The sequence below is a fragment of the Alligator mississippiensis genome, chromosome 2, assembly GCF_030867095.1.
Source record: "Alligator mississippiensis isolate rAllMis1 chromosome 2, rAllMis1, whole genome shotgun sequence".
In the NCBI taxonomy this organism is placed as follows: domain Eukaryota; kingdom Metazoa; phylum Chordata; order Crocodylia; family Alligatoridae; genus Alligator; species Alligator mississippiensis.
Window position 1 is genome coordinate 50,540,322 of NC_081825.1, and position 22,508 is coordinate 50,562,829.

The 22,508-nt window shown below is 43.0% G+C and overlaps 1 protein-coding gene and 1 long non-coding RNA gene across 4 annotated transcripts in view; one reads left to right on the forward strand and one right to left on the reverse strand.

Moving 5' to 3' along the window:
- The window catches only part of WDR19 (WD repeat domain 19), an 86,407-nt gene that overhangs the window by 50,151 nt on the left and 13,748 nt on the right, over window positions 1-22,508 (forward strand). For all 3 annotated transcript variants that reach the window (XM_006258470.3, XM_019480641.2, XM_019480635.2), the window contains exons 24-29: window positions 2,116-2,199; window positions 3,186-3,332; window positions 11,232-11,356; window positions 12,890-13,002; window positions 15,714-15,782; window positions 16,962-17,039. In XM_006258470.3, coding sequence (XP_006258532.1) covers window positions 2,116-2,199; window positions 3,186-3,332; window positions 11,232-11,356; window positions 12,890-13,002; window positions 15,714-15,782; window positions 16,962-17,039 — 616 coding nt within the window. The remainder of the gene's footprint in view (window positions 1-2,115; window positions 2,200-3,185; window positions 3,333-11,231; window positions 11,357-12,889; window positions 13,003-15,713; window positions 15,783-16,961; window positions 17,040-22,508) is intronic.
- On the reverse strand, window positions 7,476-8,117 carry LOC132248535 (uncharacterized). Its single transcript, XR_009459754.1, has 2 exons — window positions 7,788-8,117; window positions 7,476-7,696 (listed from the first exon to the last, which is right to left on the reverse strand). It is a non-coding gene; the product is annotated as an uncharacterized LOC132248535 (long non-coding RNA).

Genomic DNA, 22,508 nt, shown 5'->3' on the forward strand with positions numbered 1-22,508 from the left:
CTGAAGTTTGAAGTCAAGTGCTGAAATCACAGAGATGTGTAAATCTGAGAGAGACCCTTCTTCTACATTTCCTACTAGCTACTTGTGCAGCTTTCCACTCAATATGCCAGCTTTCATGGATCTAATTCTTAGGCACTTTGATTTACTTGTGAATGCAGGAACCTAGGTGCCTTGCTCAGAATGATTAATTCCAAGATGCCTAAAAGTTGGATGGTGCATCACACAGCATTACAATAGCTAAGTCCTTTTGTGGTTCCTAGCCCCAAAGTCAGCATAACAGATTTTCCATCATAATTGGACCCTTATTAGCAGTTTCTCCAGAGCAAGCAAAACTAAATGGATAGCAAGACAAGTGTGCTTCTAGAGCTTGTTCCTCCCTGTCATAGTAGAGAGACATAGGGCAGTGCAGTGGAAGCTTGCATAATAATTAATATGGTATCTGTTTTATGGACAAATTAAGAATACATCAGGCTTCAGCGTAGTCATTCTTGCACTTCTAATCAGTAAACACAATTCCCACTAGTTACACATTTAAAATAAAAAAGAAAAGATATTCCAGTTCAGTCTCCTTACACTGCCAGAGAAGTGTAAAACCATTACTTGACCACATATCTGGTTTCTGGGTGTGAACAGAAGCATGGATTTGAAAATCTTGATGCTCTTGAAAATTTCAGGACACATGTAACAGAAGAAAATATGTTGGAATATAAATTATCATGATTAATTTCCATGTCCATTGAAATGAAAATGAGATCAGTCTTACAAGCTCCTTTTGCATTAAATGTGACTCAAGCATATGTTAAAGTATTAGTTCATACTGTTGCTGATTCCTCACATACCAAGTTAGATCTTTTTTCTTTCCTCTTCAGTATTACCATATTTACTTGATCAGAAGACAAGGGTTTTTTCCCTTTTAACATGAGGGCAAAAGGCCACTCACCTTACAATTGAGTATGAGGTGGCAGAGAGCAGACAGCTGTTTTGGCTCCAGCTCCAGCACTGGAGCCACAGTTGCCGCCTGTCCCCTGCTGCATTGGCACATTCTACCACTCCTCCCTTACATCCCCCAGTCCCCCTCCTTCGCTGCTTCTCCCCCTCATTCCCCCTCTGCCACATTCCTCCTTACGTTTTCTCTACACCAGCAGGCTCCGTCCTCACTGCATCCTGGAGCACAGAGCACATGCTCTAGCCCAGCCCTATAGCAGCAGTGCCAGTTTTGAACCACTGCTGTGAGGCTGGGCTAGAGCCATGCTCAGTGCCCCAGGCTACAGTAGGGAAGGAACCTGCTAGCATGGAGAAAAGGTAAGGGGGTGGGATGGAGGGGCAGGTAGCGGGGGAGACTCTGGGCTGGGGGGGCCTGAGGCTGTAGGGTGCAAGAAGCAGGGTGGAGGGAGAAAGAGGGGGATAGGGGACGGGGGATCAGGGCAGCCTGAGGCTGCAGTAGGATGTGGCAGGCACAATGGGTGCCTAAACAGTAGGGGGTATGGGCAGCAGGGGCCAGACTGCCTGCCCCACTTCCTCCACACTGCCTGCCCCCTACCACCTTCCCCTCTACTGCCTGTCCTGAGTCCTCCACTCATCCCTTCACTGCCTGCCCCATTACTGCCCCCCACTGCTGCCTTACCATGTGCCTCCCTCTGTCTGTCTCCCCACTGCCTGCTCCATTATTGCCCCCCCTTATCTCTCCCACCACCACCTGGATTAGTGAGGGGGACTACTTGAAGATAGTCCTCCAATAATTAAGATTCCATACATAGAAAATTATAATAAATTTATAAATTCTCTGTATAGAGTCTAATTAAGGAGGAGAGGTTGTCTTAAATTGAGTCATCTTGTATTCAGGTAAATACAGTACTATAAATATGCTTATGTTTTACTCTGCCAAGGGACTGGGATGGTGCAGGTGCCAAGGTGTAGAATTGATAGCCCCAGAGGTTGCAAGTTCAAGGCCACAATAGAAGTGCTTGTGGTATGGCTCTGTCAGATTCCAATGAATCTGTGACTTCTCCTAAATACCTTGTTACAAGGTCATGAAAAAGGAAACTGTGTGAAGACAATTAAAAACCAGAGAGAATGATTATTATTTAATCTCTTTTTGTTATCTTGTTTTTCTAGGGCAAAGGTTGGTGAGCTTCTCCCTCATGTATCATCACCAAAGATTCACCTGCAATATGCCAAGGCCAAAGAAGCAGATGGCAGGTGTGTTTTATGTCTAAGATCGAACAGATATGCCTTTAAAGCTACCGAAATGTTTAATCTCTGTTCATAAAACCAATCACTCTAAAACATATTCAGTGAACATAACGATCCTGAAAGAATGTAAAAGTCAAACCTTAAAAGGAGATTAAGAAAAATCAATGGATTTTAGGGAAGCTATTGTTTTGATTGGTTACCCTTGCTTTAAAGCTTTTTGTCAAATAGTTTTTTAAAGTTCTTTTCTAGTACTATAGGTTGTGGTCAGTGTTGATGTGCTGAACTTATTCTGAGTTTGAAGATGCTTTTTCAGTTTTTGGAATGATTTGTTAACCTCATCTTGAGAAGATAAAGGAAAAACAGAGTTTACTCTTCTTTTAAAAAATCACCACATTTATTTGCAGATGTATCACATTTATTTGCACTAGGAAAGAGAAACTACAAATTACTGATTAAAGACCAGATAATCAAAAATAATCTGAGAATCAAGAATACATGCTCATAAAATGTAGTCTTTGGTAATTATATAAGTAAATGTACTGAAGAATGTTTTGTGAAACAGTGAAATCATAATAGTATGATAGTCTTTAGAGCTCAGCAGTGTTCTTCCCTAATTTGTTTTGATTTGACTAGAAAGTACTGTTCTAAAGCTGATGCCGTAGCGAGAATGAGCAAGATCCTATTTTAACTTGTTTAACTATTGAAATAGGGATTTGCCTGGTTAAAGGCTGAGCATTGGCTCTTATTAAAAAAGCTGTTAAAAAAGTTTGATGTACCTAACTTGTCAGTATAAATAACTGTGGAGATATTCTCAAAAGATACAGGTTGTATCAACAGATGGCACATAATGTATGCAGGCATAAGCATACAACTTCTCAGGTATATGCTTATGCCTGCATATATTATGTGCCATCTGTAGAGTGTTGTGATGAATTCTTAACAAAACTAGAAAACCTTAGATATGAAGTATGCTTTGCCTTGTTATTTTGCAGATACAAGGAAGCTGTGATGGCTTATGAGAATGCCAAACAGTGGGACAGTGTAATTCGGCTATATTTGGATCATCTGAACAATCCTGAAAAAGCGGTTAACATTGTCAGGGAAACACAGTCTCTTGACGGAGCCAAGATGGTAGCCAGGTAATCAAGTAGTTGCATTCGGTAAACCTAATTTTCCTACCCCCTCTTCTTCTTTTTTAATCTTTGAGACATTATCATTCTTGTTTCTGTCTTCTGTACTTCTTGCTAAATGCTAAAATTGTGTAGTAGGGATGACTGAAACATGAGATGTCAAAGACATTTGTCCATCTCCGAGTAAGTTACAGTGTCAATTTGTGCAGTACTATAATAGTTGTTTTGGATGTGTTCTCTACTAAGCTTTTGATATGACCCAATCTCCATTTTGTTTCTTTACTGCTGAAGATGTAAGTTTTTGACCCCTCCCACCACAAGATTATTTTACTTGATTCAGGTCCTACAGCTTATATCTATGTATGGTAGGGATTTCAAACTAGTCTTATGCCCCAAGTTAGATCCAGTCTGCAGGGTTCCTTGCGGGACAGATCCATCTGATGCGTGTGTCAGTGGTGGCAGCTCTGTTTCCCGTTCTGGCCAGGGGCACAGGGCATGTTGTGGCAACCTCAGGTTCAGCATGGAGTGGCAGAGCTGGTGACTAAAGAGGTAAGGCCACCGTGGTGGCAACAGGTGAAGGTGGACCACAGCTATATCAGCCCTCACTGGCCCTCCTGCCACTGATTGATTGCCATGTCCACCAGGGCCCAAGGGCCCGGATTCTGTGGCAGGCCACTCCCCCCTGGCAAGGCCCCCCCCAGCTTCCAGTTACTAGCCCGGCAGGCTGGATAGAGCAGCTCTACAGACAGCATAGATTCATAGATTCATAGATGTTAGGGTCGGAAGGGACCTCAGTAGATCATCAAGTCCGACCCCCTGCATAAGCAGGAAAGAGTGCTGGGTCTAAATGACCCCAGCTAGATACTCGTCTAACCTCCTCTTGAAGACCCCCAGGGTAGGGGAGAGCACCACCTCCCTTGGGAGCCCGTTCCAGACCTTGGCCACTCGAACTGTGAAGAAGTTCTTCCTAATGTCCAGTCTAAATCTGCTCTCTGCTAGCTTGTGGCCATTGTTTCTTGTAACCCCCGGGGGCGCCTTGGTGAATAAATACTCACCAATTCCCTTCTGCGCCCCCGTGATGAACTTATAGGCAGCCACAAGGTCGCCTCTCAACCTTCTCTTGTGGAGGCTGAAAAGGTCCAGTTTCTCTAGTCTCTCCTCGTAGGGCTTGGTCTGCAGGCCCTTGACCATACGAGTTGCCCTTCGCTGTACCCTCTCCAGGTTATCCGCATCCCTCTTGAAGTGTGGCGCCCAGAATTGCACGCAGTACTCCAACTGCGGTCTGACCAACGCCCTATAGAGGGGAAGTATCACCTCCCTGGACCTATTTGTCATGCATCTGCTGATGCACGATAAAGTGCCATTGGCTTTTCTGATGGCTTCGTCACACTGCCGGCTCATGTTCATCTTGGAGTCCACTAGGACTCCAAGATCCCTTTCCACCTCTGTGCCACCCAGCAGGTCATTCCCTAGGCTGTAGGTGTGCTGGACATTTTTCCTCCCTAGGTGCAGCACTTTGCATTTCTCCTTGTTGAACTGCATTCTGTTGTTTTCTGCCCACTTGTCCAACCTATCCAGGTCTGCCTGCAGCTGTTCCCTGCCCTCCAGCATGTCCACTTCTCCCCATAGTTTTGTGTCATCTGCAAACTTGGACAGAGTACATTTCACTCCCACGTCCAAGTCGCTGATGAAGACATTAAAGAGTATCGGTCCAAGGACCGAACCCTGCGGGACCCCACTGCCCACACCCTTCCAGGCCGAGACTGACCCATCTACCACGACTCTTTGGGTGTGACCCTCTAGCCAATTCGCCACCCACCGGACTGTGCAGTCATCCACATCACAGCCTCTTAATTTGTTCACCAGTAAGGGGTGGGATACCGTATCGAAGGCCTTCCTGAAGTCCAGGTATACGACATCCACCCCTCCTCCTGTGTCCAGGCGTTTCGTAACCTGGTCATAGAAAGAGACTAGGTTGGTCAGGCACGATCTGCCCGCCACAAACCCATGCTGGTTTCCCCTCAGCATAATTTGTCCTGCCGGGCTCTCACAAATGTGAGCCTTGATAATTTTTTCAAATACTTTACCAAGGATGGAGGTGAGACTGACCGGCCTATAGTTGCCCGGGTCCTCCTTCCTCCCCTTTTTGAAAATGGGGACCACGTTAGCCCTTTTCCAGTCCTCCAGGACTTGGCCTGTGCGCCACGAGCATTCGAATATTCCCGCCAGTGGCTCTGCAATGACGTCGGCCAGTGCCTTCAGCACCCTCGGATGGAGCCCATCCGGGCCTGCCGACTTAAAGGCATCCAGTTCTTCCAAGTGACTCTGCACCACCTCAGGATCTACGCATGGAAGTCTGGCGCCTTGCTGCTGCCTCTCTACAACCCGAGTGAGAGACTTGTTGTGCCCCTCGCTTAGGAACACTGAGGCAAAGAACTCGTTGAGGAGTTCAGCCTTGTCCCCCCTATCTGTCACCAATTGCTTCTGCCCATTTAGCAGGGGTCCTATTCCTCCCTGGGCCTTCCTTTTACTCCCTATGTATCTAAAAAACAATTTCTTGTTGTCCTTTACTTGGGTTGCCATCCTCAGCTCCATGGTAGCTTTGGCCCGCCTAACTGCCTCCCTACAAGCATGAGCAGAGGAGGTATATTCATCTTTAGTGATCTCACCCTGTTTCCACTTTTTATGTGCTCCCCTTTTGGCCCTTAGGCTGCCCTGGATTTCTCTGGTCAGCCATGGAAGCCTCCTGGCCCCTTTCCCTCTTTTGCCTTGCTCGGGGATCGTCTTGCTTTGTGCCCAAAGGATCGTTTCCTTTAGGCACAGCCACCCTTCTTGGGCACCCATCCCATCAAAACTCCTACTCTGCAGTGCTTCCTTGACTAATCGCCTGAGTGCAATGAGATCAGCTTTCCTAAAGTCTAGCACTTTCACCCTACTAGTTACCTTACCCACTCGCCGTCTTATGTTGAATTCTATCATAAGGTGATCACTGTCTCCCAGATAGCTACCGATCTGGAGGTCCCCTATCATGTCATCTCCCGTTGCCAATACCAGATCCAGTATGGCATTCCCCCTAGTGGGACCATACACCTCCTGTGTCAGGTGGAGGTCCTGTACACAAGTTAGAAACCTGCGTGAGCGATGGGACCTTGCTGTCTGCGTCTCCCAGCAGATGTCCGGGTAGTTTAGGTCCCCCATGACTACCGCCTCTTTAGCTTTTATGGTCTCTGAGAGTTGCCTCAGGAGCCCCGCATCTATTTCTTCCCCTTGGTGTGGGGGTCTGTAACAGACCCCTACCACCAAATCCCTTTCTCCTTGCCCCCCATGTAGCCTAACCCACAATCCTTCTACTTCCTCAGCCTCGGATTCTGTCTTGATGAGGGTTGATGTATATTGCTCACTGACATAAAGTGCAACCCCCCCCCCCCTTTCTTCCCCGACCTGTCCTTTCTATACAATCTATAGTCCTCAATATGTACCGCCCAGTCATGGGATGAATCCCACCAGGTCTCTGTTAGCCCCACTAAGTCATAGGTGTTTAGTGCAAGCAGGAGCGCTAGTTCATCCTGCTTGTTCCCCATGCTCCTAGCATTAGTATATAGGCACTTGAGCCCTGCGACTGGCGCCTTTGCTGCCCCCCCCGCTCCCAGTCCCATGGGGCCCATTGTTTCTTACCTTCTTGTTCCTTACCTGTTCTGTTGTGCTGGCCTCCCCATGGCTTTCAGGTTCCCAATGTTCTCCTTCTTCAGGCTGGGCTGTCCTTGTGGGTGCCACATGGTTTGGTGGTCCACAGCTTCCCCTGCCCTCGTACTCCCCTCCCCCCGACAAGCCTAGTTTAAAGCCCGCCGGAGGAGATCCGCCAACCTAGAAGAAAACACACGCTTACCTTTGGGGGACAGGTGAAGCCCATCCCAGCTGAGCATGTCCCTCGTCGTGATGTGCGGGTCATGGTCCAGGAAGCCGAAGCCTGCCTCGAGACACCACTGCCGAAGCCGCCAGTTGGTCTCTCTGATGCAGTTCTCCTGCCGTCTTCCTCGTCCGGTCACTGGTAGGATGGAAGAGAAAACCACCTGGGCACCGAACTCCTTCAGCACGCCGCCCAGAGCACAGTAGTCCGCCATCAAGTGATCGGGGGTTCTCCTGGCCGCATCATTAGTACCCACATGGACTAGGACCATGGGGTAATAATCGGTGGGCTTGATCCTGGCCTGGATTACCTCCGTCACATCCCGAATCTTTGCTCCAGGGAGGCAGCATACCTCTCGTGCCGAGGGGTCCTGGCGACAGATGGGTCCTTCCGTACCTCTCAGGATGGAGTCTCCTATGACGAGCACTCGTCGCCTCCTCCTCTGGGTCATCGTGGATCTCTTGATCTGTTTGGGGTGTGAAGAACGTGGTGTTTCTTCTTGCCCAAGGGTGTCCTCCTCCTCTTCCATCTCCTGCAGGGTCGCCAGGGCCTCGTACCTGTTCACCAGTCGGACTGGAGAAGCTGGTACCGGTTCACTGCGTGCCGCTCTGGTCCTGGCTGTGACCGTCTGCCACTCTGCTGTGGAGGGTATTCCCCGGGGTGCTTCTTCCTTGGGTGCCTGGGCCTGCAGGGAAAGGAAATAGCTGTCAATTTCATCTTCCGCCTCCCTGATCCCCCTCAGCCTGCTAACCTCCTCCCGGAGCTCCCTCACCTGCGCCTCCAGGGCCCTAAGACGGGCACCTGCTGGACAGGTGTGGGGGCCCCCAATCTCTGTTCCCCCCAGCCCTGCTGGGGATACCCCACAGGCCAGGAGGTAGGGGGACACCGGCTCCCCCATGGGCTCGGTCTGGGTGGAGGCCTCAGACCTGCCCCTGGTAGCCTTGTCCCCCTGGGCAGAGGCCCTAGCAGCACTCCTCATAGACACCATTCTACAAGCTGCTGTTTGTAGACCTGCGCGGTGTCTACGCCCTACCCCTACAGGAGTCCCACTCCTGGCCCTCCTGGCCCGCCCTCCGGCGCAAACGCCCGCGCAAACGCCGGCGTGCTCCCACAGAGCGCGCCTGTTTGCGCGCTCTGTTCGCGCCGCGCGGCTCGGGAGCACGGCTCCCTACCGGCTCAGCTATATGGGACCTGGGGGGCTCCCCCTCCGGATCCGGCTCAGCTGCGCCGGGTCCCTCCGCCCCACTTACCTTCGGGGGATCAGCTGCTGCTGCCCCCGCTGCCGATTCCTCTGTTGTTGCTGCTGCCGCCGCCACCTCCGGTCAGTTGGTTGGTAAGCAGGGCACACGTGCATGCGGGACACACGTGTGCTGCCTCCTCTCCTTCCCGCTGCTGGTTCCCGAGTGCCCGCTGCTGGTTCCCGAGCATCTCGCCCACAGGCCATTTGTTTAACACCCTTGATGTTAGGCACAGTCCCCTCAGTCACTTTGTCACATCTATTATCCTTATGTTTTGTTACTATCTTCCATGATCCATATATTACCTTGTGGTAGGGATTGATAGTATTATGGGGCGGGGGGGTATTCATTCATTTATGGGTAGGGCCTGGTTCAAATTGCGAACACAGTTTGCAGCACAGAACCTCCTTTAATCTTGGAGTTCCCCCATGTATTTCTCCTCCCCCCCCACCCCCCCACGCCTGATTGGCAGATGGGCCTGTCAGTCCCACTGCTTGAAACTTGCCCCTGATGACCAGGAAGCAAAAACCGTGGTTTTACATATGCCACGGTTTTTGCCTCCTGGCTATCAGGGGCAAGTGGCGGGGCTGAGGGCTCCTTCCACCAATCAGCAGTGCGGGGGGTGGGGCACACAAGGGGAACTCTAAGATTAAAGGAGCTGCCATACCATGAGCTGGGCCCATGATTTAAACCAGGTCCTATTTATGGAGCACCCACAACATAACAGGAGCAAAATCTTGGTAAAGATTTGTAATAACCAAGAATGTAGTACAATCTTTCATAGCATTTTTGCTTGTGGTAAGGAAAGGTTTAAGTGCTTGCTAAGGGCTTTTAATGTGTTTGTTTAAGCCTCAAAAGTGCTCACGTTAAAACATTTGGAGCTTTCTGAAGGGCCTTAGTTAGGGCTAGTCAGTTAGGTTCAATGTGCATACTGACAGGTGACATTCACCCGCGCTGCTGAATAACAGTGCATATCTACGTTTACCTGCACCATGTAAGCCTAGTAAAGGGCTGCACAACATGTTTATCAGTTGAGCTGCCAAATGGATTGTATTTGTACCATCTGTATTTAATGGATCTAGGCACTACAGCAATGAGTGTGAGGCTGGTGTGGAAGTTTCCTCTGAGGACAGACCAAGAGAAGTGCTATGGGAACCACAAGTGTGTGTTTCTGTGGATCCAGTAATCCCCAGAACCTTCCTCGGGTGACTACCATGGGGATGTGATTGCTCCTGAGCTCTACCCATTGATCTCTGTTGAGACCTGCATTTTTAAATAGATATAATCTGGAACATCACTTGTTTTTAAAGTAGAAGAAACAGCAGCAGACAAATGCTCTCAGGCAGTAGCCTTTGCTAAGAATCGATGACAAAAAAAGTTTTGGAAGCATTTTAAGTAAAACAAACAAACAAACCCTGAAAAACACTTTTTACATTTGAATCTCTTTAAAATATTTCAAATCTAAAAGCATCAAACTGTCACGAAACTTTCTAGACCTAGATAAACAGAAAAAAATTACCCCAATGGCAATAATTCTTTAGGCATCTTTAATCAAGCAGGCTTAAAATAGAAAATTCTTCTATTCCATAGTACTGTCCAGAAACTAATTTGATATTACGTACGTGTGTATTTCACCTAACGTCATAGATAAGCTATGAGCAGCCTTCTAGAATGTTTAGAAAAATAAATATGTAGTCCCTCAGTACAGAATTAATTTATTTAAAACACAGTGATTTGAATAATCAATATCAATCATGATTTAAATCAGCAAGCAAGAAAATTGTATTAAAATCATCATTTCTAATCTTGTTTTATACTTGTACATCTTAGTAATTTTGCTAAAAAATGATGACGTTGATCTGCAACTATATATTTCATTTACTTTAAATACGACATTTCTTTTTGCTAACTGGGAGGGTACACTAAACACTCATTTACAGTTATATAGCTTAATATGTGTTTATTCAGATTCTTATTTTTTCTATTTTGTTAGAAAATGGTAATTAAGTTATTTACTAAATGAATGATTTTTTTGAATTCATCATTTATGTCAAGTTGCTTTTGGATGGAAATTGCTATTCAGTTAAAAATGCAAAAAAAAAGAATTTTGAAATTATTTATTAGTTAAATATGATGGATAAAAAGCCATAACATGCTTTCCTTTTAACTGATTTTATTAAATAAAAGTGAATTGAAATTATTATTAATGGTCAACATGGTATTCAAGGTTTTAAAACAAACAAAACTCAGCCTGTTACATATTTTTTGTTTGTAAATTGGAAAATAAAATAGTCTCGTGCTTTTTCAGGTCCAAATTGGTTACTCATCTTTGATTTGATTATTATTGAACTGAACTAAACTGAATAAATATATCCCTTTATAACCACAAAAGGTTAACAGCTGTTTATCATTGACTCAGTGTGCTTATTTAGCTATTGATTTACCCTAATTCAGTGGCTTGAGGTTTTTTGGTTTTTGGTTTTGTTTTTCTTTTTAGATCTTGGATAGCAAATATCTATTTCTTAAATATTTTTTTAATTTAAATCATATCATAAAAAGTTTAGGTCATAATGGAGGTTCTAAGTTTCAAATTTAATTTTAAGTAATTTCTTTTTTAAAAAATCATTAATTTAAATAGTTGAATTGTTTAATTTTTTTTTTTTTTTAAATCCACACATCTATTGCGCAGGGCATATTTTCTCTGGAAAACATCTGAAGTGTTCATGTATGGTTCAACAAAAGCACTAATTTGTTCTGTTTTAGATTCTTTCTGCAGCTGGGTGACTATGGTTCTGCCATCCAGTTTCTGGTCATGTCAAAGTGCAATAACGAAGCTTTCACACTGGCTCAGCAGCACAACAAGATGGAAATTTATGCTGACATCATCAGTGAGTTATTCTAGTTTCATAGTTTTCAGTAATTTATAGCCCATTTATGATGTATAGCTTAGAGAAATTTGTAGTAATAGTGTTAAACTAGACATCTTCACATCTCCAGTTCCTTATCTTTTATTCTCAGGAAGGAGGATGATGGTATTTAGGAATTGTGTCTGCGACCCATAACCTGGGCATCGTTTTGACTTGGACTGTTCTCTAAGTCCTCGTGTCCAAGCTATGTCTGGGTCTTGTCTGTGATGGCCTCTCATCCATCCACTCCCGTTAGCCCATGGCGCGATCCTCTACCACTGGCCACTTGTTGTATTTCCAAACATTTTATTTTGTTTGTTCTTGCTGCCATAGTGCTCCACATACTTGGGAACACTTCCCCCCCATCCCTCCCCAAAACACCTGCTAAATTATTTCATACATATCTTCCATCATGTATATCCCTAGAAACTGCCTTTATCAGATAACTATAAAAACAAACAAACCAAATAACCTTGATAACAGTTAAGCTGTTTGTGCTGCAACTGTTGTCTTGGATTTGTAAAGCCATTTCTTAGATCTGTATTTGTCCACTGCCTAGCATAATTGGTCCTGGTGTACAAGGTAGATTTAACTCGCATGTTGAGGATGGATGGCTTCCAGTACCCAAGTTGCCCAGTTAGTTAGTTATCTTCACTTGATCTGAGCCTTCAAGAGGCTGAGAAGCGATATAGCTGCTGTAGTGTGGCCATACTCATACATTAAGTACTTCAGTAATGCAGATAATAATCTCTTTGATTATTATTGTTAGGTGATCTATTTTATTGGTTCCACAAGGGCATGGAATAACTCCTGGAATTAGATCATGGTTATGCCTCTGGTTTACTCTGTCTGTTAAAGGATAAAGGTCCTCGCATAAGTTTTATACCATAATGTTAGTATGAGGTGCTTCACAAAGTCATCAGTCCTTAATCAAAGATTAAGGAACTGGGAACTGTACAAAATGCATCTAGTCGGAAGTCCAACTGGACCTTCTTCATTTGAGCACCCCGTAGGGGGTGACGCTCCCTGAGGCAGACTCAGGAGCCCTTTTCTCATCAAAACCAGCCCCTTCATTGCATACCTGGAGAGCTCTTCTCTGGAGGAAACAAACCAAGTCTTCTAATTCAAATAAACAAATATGTCTTCTCCACAGTAACAAAATGAGTACAGGTATACAGGAAACATAAACCGAACCTCTGGGTCTTTTCCCAGATCCTGGGAGGGAGGCAGCTCTGGCATGGTGCTCATCCTTCAGTCAGCCTGCCCTCTCTCTCCTTCTCCCTCCCTTAGCTTCCCTTCCAGGCACCTGTTTAACTTCCTTTGGCCAGTCAGTTCTCCTTACCAGCTGACCAGTCACTTTTGTCTACCTGCTGCTGGGCTGCAGCTCCTGGGCCTTGCAGCCTGCTACAGTAGTAAAAGCTAAAATTGTAAAGTGTGGAATTTACCCTTTCATAGACTCTAGAGACCTAGTTTCACAATAAAAATTCTGTTACTCCAATTATCCATCTGTTGCAGGCTCTGAGAATACTACCAATGAAGATTATCAAAGTATTGCACTATACTTTGAGGGAGAAAAGAAGCATTTCCAGGCAGGAAAGTTCTTTTTGCTGTGTGGTCAGTATTCACGGGTTAGTATTTAAATAGTAAAACTGCAACAGTTTTTAAATGTCTTCAGAAACAATTGTGCAAAACAGAGGCTTCCTACAGATCAGAAGAAAAAGGGAGCCTTTTTAGCTTTTGTCTTGTAGCAGAAAATACGACTTAAAATAAGACTGAAATGTTTTTCCAGTGGGTAAAAAATAATAAATATTGTGTGCTAGATGTACACTCAGTGGTAACTCTTATTTACAGCACTAGAAGCTTCAAACACATATTCCTCTAAGAATTACATGAATACGTAGTTAGAACGCGCTTATAATTTATTTGTATGTCCGATGAATACTTGGATATAAAAATATGCATTAATCTATGCAATATGGTAGCAAACTATAACATAGTATTATTATAGGAAAGAGTATGCATATCAGCACATTTCCCATTGCCTGCGATATAAATAGAATCAGTCAGTTGATTATTATTAACTATACTATTGGCTTTATAAACCCGCTGAGTGCTGCAATTATGAAATGTTGTCACTGGCATCATTAGGTGACCATTGCTTTTAGTTGGCTGGTAAGGGAGCATTCTGCACTGACCATTGCTCCCACTTTGTAATGCCTTTAAAAACAGTTCCTAAACTCATTGCTGATTGTATGAGCTGGGAATAGTTGTGCCATGACTAAAGTGTTAATTGGTCTGTGCCGCTAAAAAGAAAAACTGAGGAGAAAAAAAACAAGTAATCCCTAACACATGGGAAGGATAAAGAAATATACATTAATGGCATAAAGGTATATAATGTTGAGCACATGATGAAAGCCTTTAAACAGTTTCTTATAAACCTGAAGTATAATATATTGATTCAAAGGTGGAAATGGCTACTAAGGGTGACCACACCAGAATGCATACGTAGCCCCTGCTACCCATAAACTGCTGGGGGAAAAAAGCGGAGTATGTTTATACTTTGTAGATTATAACCATCCAGCACCAGAAGCTAAAAGAGGAGCTAGACAAGGAGTAATGGGAAGAGAGTGAGGCTATTAGGGTGTTTTTATATAAAACATGTATAGCTGGATCACTTGCCCAAAAAGGAGGAGACTTGGATATTCAGTTTCCTCTTCTACCTGAGGAGTTTCAAAAACACCTCTCCTCCTTCCTAGAAGAGTAATATATTTTTTCACCTACAATATGCACCTTTTCTCCCAAAATCAGCCCCCCAAATTTGGGGTGTATATGTTAAGTGGGAGGCTTGATTTTCTGCCTGAGTGAAAGCACCCTGCCTTGATTTTTTTTGTTTCATGGTGTAGCAGCTGTTGCATTACTATTCAGGCAACTGAGTGAGTGAGTTGACTTTATGGCTTATTGTTCCTCTGACTTCTCTCCTTTTCTATGGTCTTAACATTCTGCTAATCAAGGTAACCTTTCATATGGCTATTTTGGTTTTTCTGGTTGCTCTTGATCTCTCTCTCCTCTTGTTTCATAGCCTTGGAGACTGTATAGCTCTTTTCAAAATTAAAGCCCACCCACAGAGACTGGTCTTCAGGAGCAGTTAAGCAGGATTTCAGCTTAGTTAAGCAGGAAAGGGAGGGTGACTCCCTCAGCTGAAGGCTAGGATCTGTCCCTGTTCTATGTAGCCACAACTCTAGAAAAAATATTTTTTTACTTCATTCTGCCTTTCAAAAATAAGGTCTGTATTATATTCTGGGGCATGTTGTATGTTAGAAAAGAAGGAATCCTAAAAAAATAGTAAAGCCTCCTAGAAGCAAGGACCAGCACCATCCAATAAGAATTTTGTGAAGGTGAATACCCTAACTGCTAGGCTACGGACTTGAGCTACTCGCTTATCCAGTGAATTTTAAATTCTTTACTACAGTGCAATAGCTTTAGCAGTAGGACTGGAGAGAGTTTTCTTCCACCTCCCTCTTCCCAGTTAGCCTTCAGCCTGATGATTAAAGTACTTTTTTGAGATGTGGACCTGAGGATCAGACTGAGGGGGGCAAAAAACCCCACCCACTTCCCAGGAGAGTTGTACTAACCACTAAGCCACTGTATAAATGGTGATTATTGGCATTGGCATCTTCCCAGGTATGTTTAAAAAGAAAATAGATGCTACAGCTGCATTTTTTGAAGAGCCTGAGCCTAAGAAAACCTACTGGATTAGACTTCTTGGAGGATTTAGACAGAGGAATGCGTAATTTCTGGATCTCATTTGGGTTTGAGCCGGAGCTAGGAACTAAGGTGCTCACCCCTGTCAAAATGTGGAAATTCAGGACATGTCCAGAGACACAACTATACAGTAGTTGCGTGGGGAGTTTCAAAGTAAAAGTGAGTCATCCATACAGTTTAAGCAGCAACTGAGTGGGAATTTTCAGGATTGCAGTTTGGACAATCCTAGGAACCTAAGTCCTTTCCTTTTTTGGATCTGGCCCTAAACCTTTATAAACACACTTGAGCAAAATCTTGTATAGATTATACAGAAATCCATGTTCAGCTGTTATGTCTAATGATAGAAACCAGGTGATTTAAAAATCTAATGGACAAAATTGGAAATACCCAGTAGTGTAAGTAGGGGAGGATGATCAGGGCACCAGCCCTAGTCATCAACTGAGAGGGGCCGCAAGAGTATCAGCCGCTGCTGGCCCAGCTGTTGCTACCCCCCACAGTAAAAAACTTCTGAATTACGCCTCTTGAAATATCATATTGTTTATCTCAATTATAATTCTATATTTCTATTTTGTTACAGGCACTAAAGCATTTTCTGAAAAGCCCAAGCACAGAAGATAATATGGCTATAGAAATGGCAATTGAAACGGTAAGAAACCTCAGAAATTGAATATTTAGCCCAGTGATTCTCAGCCTTTTTAGATTCAGGGCACTTCTCCATAACTTTTTTTTAAATTTGGTGTCACCCCAATTGAGAACCACTATTTTGCTGTGTCTGCTTCTTTGTGGTTCTCAACACTACAGTATGCTACCACCACCAAGTGGAACTACCGTTTGTGTCTCACGCACTGCTAGATAAGCCAAAAGCAGGCGGGAGCACCTGCTCTTGCTGCAGCTCTTCTTAGTCTGGACGCTGCCTCACACTTATCCCAGAAACAAAAGCATATAGGGCAGTTTGACCTGCGCAGTGCACTGTAGTAGCATGTTTGCAGGAGCATGGGGGGGGCTGAACAGAGAAGGGCTGCAGCAGGACTCGGTTCTTCTGCCTGCTTTAGGTTTATTACATAATCTGAATGCAGGCAAAAGCAAATGCAGCCGTTCCTGATGTAGATACACATGAGGCATGTGGAACATTTCCATCTCGCTGCCACAGCGCCCCTGAAAGGGTCTTGTGCCCCATTTGAGAACCAATGATTTAGCCTCTTTTCAAGAACTCAGTGCCTCTACCATAGTGACAGTTATCAACATTTTTAGCCCTGATGCAATGGTTCTCAACATTTTTAGCCTTAAGGTACCCCTTCCATAACTTTTCTAAATTTCATGCATGCCAGTTGAGAGTCACTAAGCTAAAATTTAAACTGAGAAAAGATATGGAGAGAGCCTTGAGAACCACTGGTCTAGCTGGCGCCAGGTAAGAGCTGCAGGGTCAGGATCTAACCCTGCTGTTCCCTGGCTCTTTCCACTAACTGCCCTGCCCCATACCTTATCTGTTCCTGAGGAGGCAAGGGCAGCCCCCGTCGCTGAGATTTGATTCTACAGTTTCATGCGATAGATTGTGTTCATATTTAGAGTATGGTAGATGCAGCTGTAAACCATGTCACGCTATTGATTAAGGACTCTCATAACATGTTTAGACATGAAATATGGCATATCAAACAGTAGTGGGTCAACCCAATGTGTTACCCAGTTTAATACAATTAAAACACACAAGACTGATAACACATTTTTAAATATACTTAAATTCAATTTTTTATATGAGGAAATCTAATTCCTTTCCCCCATATTTCATGTATTATGCACTGACATTTTTCCTGTCTTCACTTAATAGGTGGGGCAGGCAAAAGATGAAGCTCTAACCAACCAACTGATAGATTACCTTATAGGGGAGAGTGATGGCATGCCCAAGGTACTACATTTGTCATTCTAATACTTTCTCAAATTTCTGTGCTACAGGATGACATATTTGGGGTTTGGGGTGGTTTGAGAATTTAGTGGGGTTTTACTGATTTGGTTTGATATGGTTTATTGTTTTTTGTAGCTTTCAGTAGATGTTGAACGTCTTTTTAGATAGAAATATAGCGCTGAACAGATTTTTCTAAAGCACTTAGCACGCACACTTTGAAGCCAGATTTTCAGAATAGCTTGGCTTCTGCTTATGTTCCTTAAAGGAACTTAAATTAATGATCACATCCACAGAAGTGGTCAGCACTAAGCATCTCTGAGATGTGGAACACTGGAATCTGCTTGCCAGTGACATAATTTGAGAATCTGGGTATTTGATTTAGCTGCCTAAATAGGAACTGAGCTTCTTTAAAATATCTGTCCCTTTATTTTTTTTTTACTTCATTATATAGGATTACGCAACTTAAAATTTGACATAATTTATTTAAGAGTCGCTTCCATCTGCAGGTACAAGTTCTGGTTCCACAGATTGTACTTCATCTTATATAAAGCTGTGCTAGAATGGTACAGTTCTACATGTGATCTGTGTGGTGTCACTTCAAGTAACTAAGATGAAAAGAAAACCAAAGAAAAGCAAACACCTAGGAAAAGTTTTAATGGCATACTTTCTATAGAGAAGTGTTAATTATTTAACATTAAGAATATAAAATCATACAGATGTTTATTTTTATTGTGACTAATGTGAAGTTCCCTTCAGGATCCTTGTGGACCTTTTTCCATGTTTTTTAAGAGAAGCTGACAAGAAATGCAGATGATGCAAAACTAGGGAAGGTTGCAAACATTTTGGAGGACAGGATTAGAATTCAAAAGGCTCTTGATAAATTAAAAGAATTGTAATGAAATAAACCAAATAAAATTGAGCAAAGACTAATGTTGTGCACTTAGGGGAAGAAAAACTAGACACACAAATTCAGAATAGCAAGTAGTAGACTAAGCAGTGACTTTGCCAAGAAGAATCTGGGAATGATAGTGAATCACAGACTTAACGTGAGTCAAGAAGGTGACAATCACAAAAAATGCAAATGCAGTTTTAGGCTACATTAGCAGAAGTGTTGTATGCAAGGCACAAGAGATGGTAGTATGACTCTCAGCAGTTAGGCCTTCCCTGGAGCATTGTCTGCAGTTCTGGGCCCGGTATTTTCAGAATTATGTACAGAAAATTGGACAGGATCAAGCAGCAAATGACAAAGATGATAAAGGGTTTGGAATGAAAACTGTACAAGAAAAAGTTAAGAGAACTAGGTATTGTCTAGGCTTGAGAAAAGGAGATTAAGGTAGGGACCTAATAGCAGTTTTCAAATATTCGAAAGGCTGCTGTAAAAAAAAAAAGGGAGAACAGTTGTTCCCTTGCCACAGTGGGAAGGACATGAAGCATTGGATTTAAACTAAACCACACCATATTTTAGATTACATTAAAAAAAACCCCACTTGCTAACCATAATAGCAGTAGGACAATGGGACAAGCTGCCTAGGGAAGTTGTGGAATCTCCTGCTTCAGAGATTTTCAAGAGCCATCTGTTTGGAATAGTTAAGAATAGCACATTCTGTTTTTGTTCAGGGGGTTGGACTTAAATGACTCTTGAGATACCTTCCAGTCCTATGATTCTATGCCCCCTTTTACAGCCAACGTCCTTCAAACAAAAGGGATCCAAATAGGGCTTCTTTTGGAGCCTTTAAGTTACTTTTAGAGAGGGCATCTGCCCGTTCTTAGAAGGTTGCTACTTTTACTTTGCTGACTTCAAACAGTGAGACGTGCTGGGAACGGCTGCCATTAGGGTGCTAGATTATTCTAATTTTCCCCTTTTGAAATCTTTCTTTTGTAACTCCATTTATACACTTGATTAGCAATGTGTACAGTCGTACTTGTATATGCGTGGGTAGAAAATGTAGTATCCTTTATGCTTAAGGGGCAAGAGAAGACAAATTGCTCTTCTTTCAAAAGTAAAATCCTCTTTTTTTAATCTATACAATCATTGTCTGCTCCCATCTGGGTGTGCACCACCCACTACTTGAACAAAATGTAGGAGTTCAGGTTTGCAGTGTCACATCTGAGATGAATTTTATCTGTTCCTTGTGGTGTTACTTACAATTAAAGTTAACATGTTCACTGAAAAGAGCATGTCCACCTTCTGTATTACTGTACTGGGTTCTGAAATGGAGCATGGCAAGGAGGTCTTTTTCAGAGTCATCAAAAGCAGGCAGGATTTGGGCCATTCCAGTTCCCTGGGCCTCTCCGTGCCTGAGCTACAGGGAACATGTTCTCACACACATGCAGCAGCAGTAGCAAGATCCTTTAGGGCTTCCTCAGTATTAGTTACAGCATAGTACTGTAAGCTCAGTCACAAATTCTGCTCTTTGTTATGAGGACGTTTAGGCAATCATGCAGACAGCATACAATTGTGACAAAAGGCTGCTCCCCCTTCCAGAGATGCCAAGTACATGAGGACCTGGGGGCCCTGCCCCCTTCAGGAAGAGGGCTGTCATCTGAAATGCATAAAACTTTCCACATGTCCATCATCTTAGGCCCCCTTGGCAAAAATAAGTTGATGCCTATGCTCCCTTCCCTTCTCCTGCTGGCTTGTAGTTTGCAGCTGAAGTGAGGCTAGGGAGCTTTGGCTGTTTGCTGTGCCATTCTTTAGAGTCAGATTCAGCTAAACATTTTTAACTGAGTAAAAGCATCTCTGTGCACCTTGAGCAGCTGCATTTTCTCTGTGTTTTGTTGAGGACTGTTTTGATGTCATCTACTCTCGATGACATCAACATTGAGGGGAACAGATGCAGGAGAGAACAGAATCAAGCCGCAGAGACCTAAAGAGATAAGAGCTGTAAGGACCATAATGGGAAATCTGATAAAAACCAAAATTTCTCTACCCAGAGAGGAAGTAAATCCTCCTGGATACAAAGGATAGACGGAGATGAACAGTCACATCTGTCACATTCTGTCCTTTATATAAATTACAGCCAGGCATTCTGGGTAGGGTATAGGTGGGTAATGGAATATGACTGCACTATGAAAAAGCTTAGGAAGTAGTTAGGAAGGTGCTTTAGAAACCATGGTACCACTTTATATAAATGCATATAAATGCACTCATTGCCACGTTTAACATTGATTTGCATATGAATAAAGGGCATTCTTTTCCTCATTTTAAAGCTCTCTTGTTCTTTTTGAATGCTTTACACCATCTGCCATAGTCTCTCTCAGTGAGTAGCATCATTTTACTTTATCAAATCATAGTTACTACTTTTAAAATAAAATCAACTAAGTTTTACTTTCACCACAGTATGGAAGTGAATGTCTATATGAAGTTCTCAGCCAATCTGAGTCGCGTTTCTTTAGAATAGCTTCTTGGAAATATTGTCATATCACTGAAAGCAAGACTGTAATTGAAGTAGCAGATAGCAGAAACGTGCTAATCCTCTCTCCGATGATTTTAAAACTAGATAATTCTCTCAACAGCTTTTCAGTAAACAATTAAAAGGGGTGTTGTGAGGTGCTATATTATTAAGACTTGGCTACTATCAAAAATGTTTTTTACACCATAGTTCTGTTCTAATATATTATGATACTAAATATATTGTTATATATAATACTAAACTGTAATTTTTATTTTGATGTGCAGGAGTTATTTTTAATGTGCATGTGGCCTCTGGCCACTTAGAAGTTAGACAGCTATGTGGATGGTTACCCTCAGAAGTGAGACTCAAATTATCCAGTATCATCTTTTAATATTGTTTATCTTTTTTTTCTAATGGATTTCTCAATGGGTGCTAATTAGCCAGCTTCTGCTGTTTTTGTTTTTTTATAAATGGAAAATGTTTTAAAAATTGAAAACAAGTCACCCTGACATGGAAGTTCTATTCCAGTGTTTGAATAAAAATCAGCAACCATCTATCGTATGGTAAAACTGCCTTTCCCAATGCTTTGAGAGAGAGATTTATTTAGAGCTGTTTTTTCTAACATTTTTTAGAAAGCCTATCTAAAAGCTCATGCACCCTTAAATTAAAACACAAAGACCTGTATTTTTAAAGTTTTTGTGTGTCTTCAGTTACTTGTAGCTACAATTTTGATCAGTTAGAGATCTAAATGATTGCAATGCAGTTTGAGAGAGAAGGGATGCCATACCAGCTCAGAAAACTGGTCATCTACACATACATCCTGTTTCTGACAGTTGTTAGGCAATGTAATGGAGAAAGTTGTAAGAGATGCTATAGTGGACAATTATGTATTAACCTGATTATCAGGGAATTTTTTTCCTAATGCCAATCATTTAGTGATTTGTTTGCATCTTGATACATGAAGGTTTCTATCCCTTCTAAACCCACATGTTCTATCTTACATAGCTGTGGAAAATTTAGTTATACAGAAAAATATCTAATGCTTGTTTGACTATTATTGTGAGTTGATCTTTATGGTACTGGGTTCCATATGTTATAACAAAATAGTATTTCCTATCATTAGCTTTACATTTCTTGAGTTTCAACGTCCGTTAAATGTCCTTTTTTCTGTAGAGCGAGACAGTGTCAAGAAAGGCAGCTGACATTTCTTTCTGTATACAAGTCTCTCCATTTTGATTACTTCTGTCATGACTCACTCATGTGTCTCCTTCTTCCACTGAAGAATTATAGGGCTAAACCACGTTTCATTTTCATGTGCTTAAGTGGAACTTACATAGCCACATAAGGGCAATTTTTGTCACTCGTTTTTGGGATTGTTTCCAGTCATGGAGGTGTTCCTCCACATGCTGGCAATAAAACAGAGGAGAAGGGAGTCACCCCACCACCACCACCACGCACACGCTAGCCTAGCATGTAAGTCACTTGCCCAAAGAGTGAGCCAGATTCTAGCCCTCTTCCCCAACCTTGAAGCTGAATAAACACCATTGGGATAGTTTCTGCCCCACTGGTTCAGTTTCAGCTGTAACACCCTCCATTTGCCTCCTGCCTGTTCAGTGGGCCAGCTCGAAGAGAAGGGCAGGTAGAGTGTGTTCTGGGCAGTGCTGCAGCCTATGGCCTAGTGGCTAGAATGCTTTTCTGTGACACTGGAGATTGAACTGACCATGTCAGTAGTTCAGCTAAAATTCCTTAGTTGAATCTAAAGGTCAGTAGCAGATACGCAGTTGCTTTAAACAAACATTCAAAAAGACTAGCTATTAGACAGCAGTACTACAGCATTAGTAAATGAGTGACTGAGAGTAATTAGTTACAAATGTTTGAAATATTCAAAACCCAAGATAGCCAACCTTAATCTATCTTGTATACTTTGCTTCTTTACCCTTAGTCCATTCTTGGTGGGATTTCCTAGATTTACTCATGCCAAGGGGTTGACATCTCAAGCTGCATGTTATCGTCTACCATCTATCTTCTACAGTAAAACCGAGCAGGGTGTTACCTTAGAGCAGGGGAAGGCAAAACA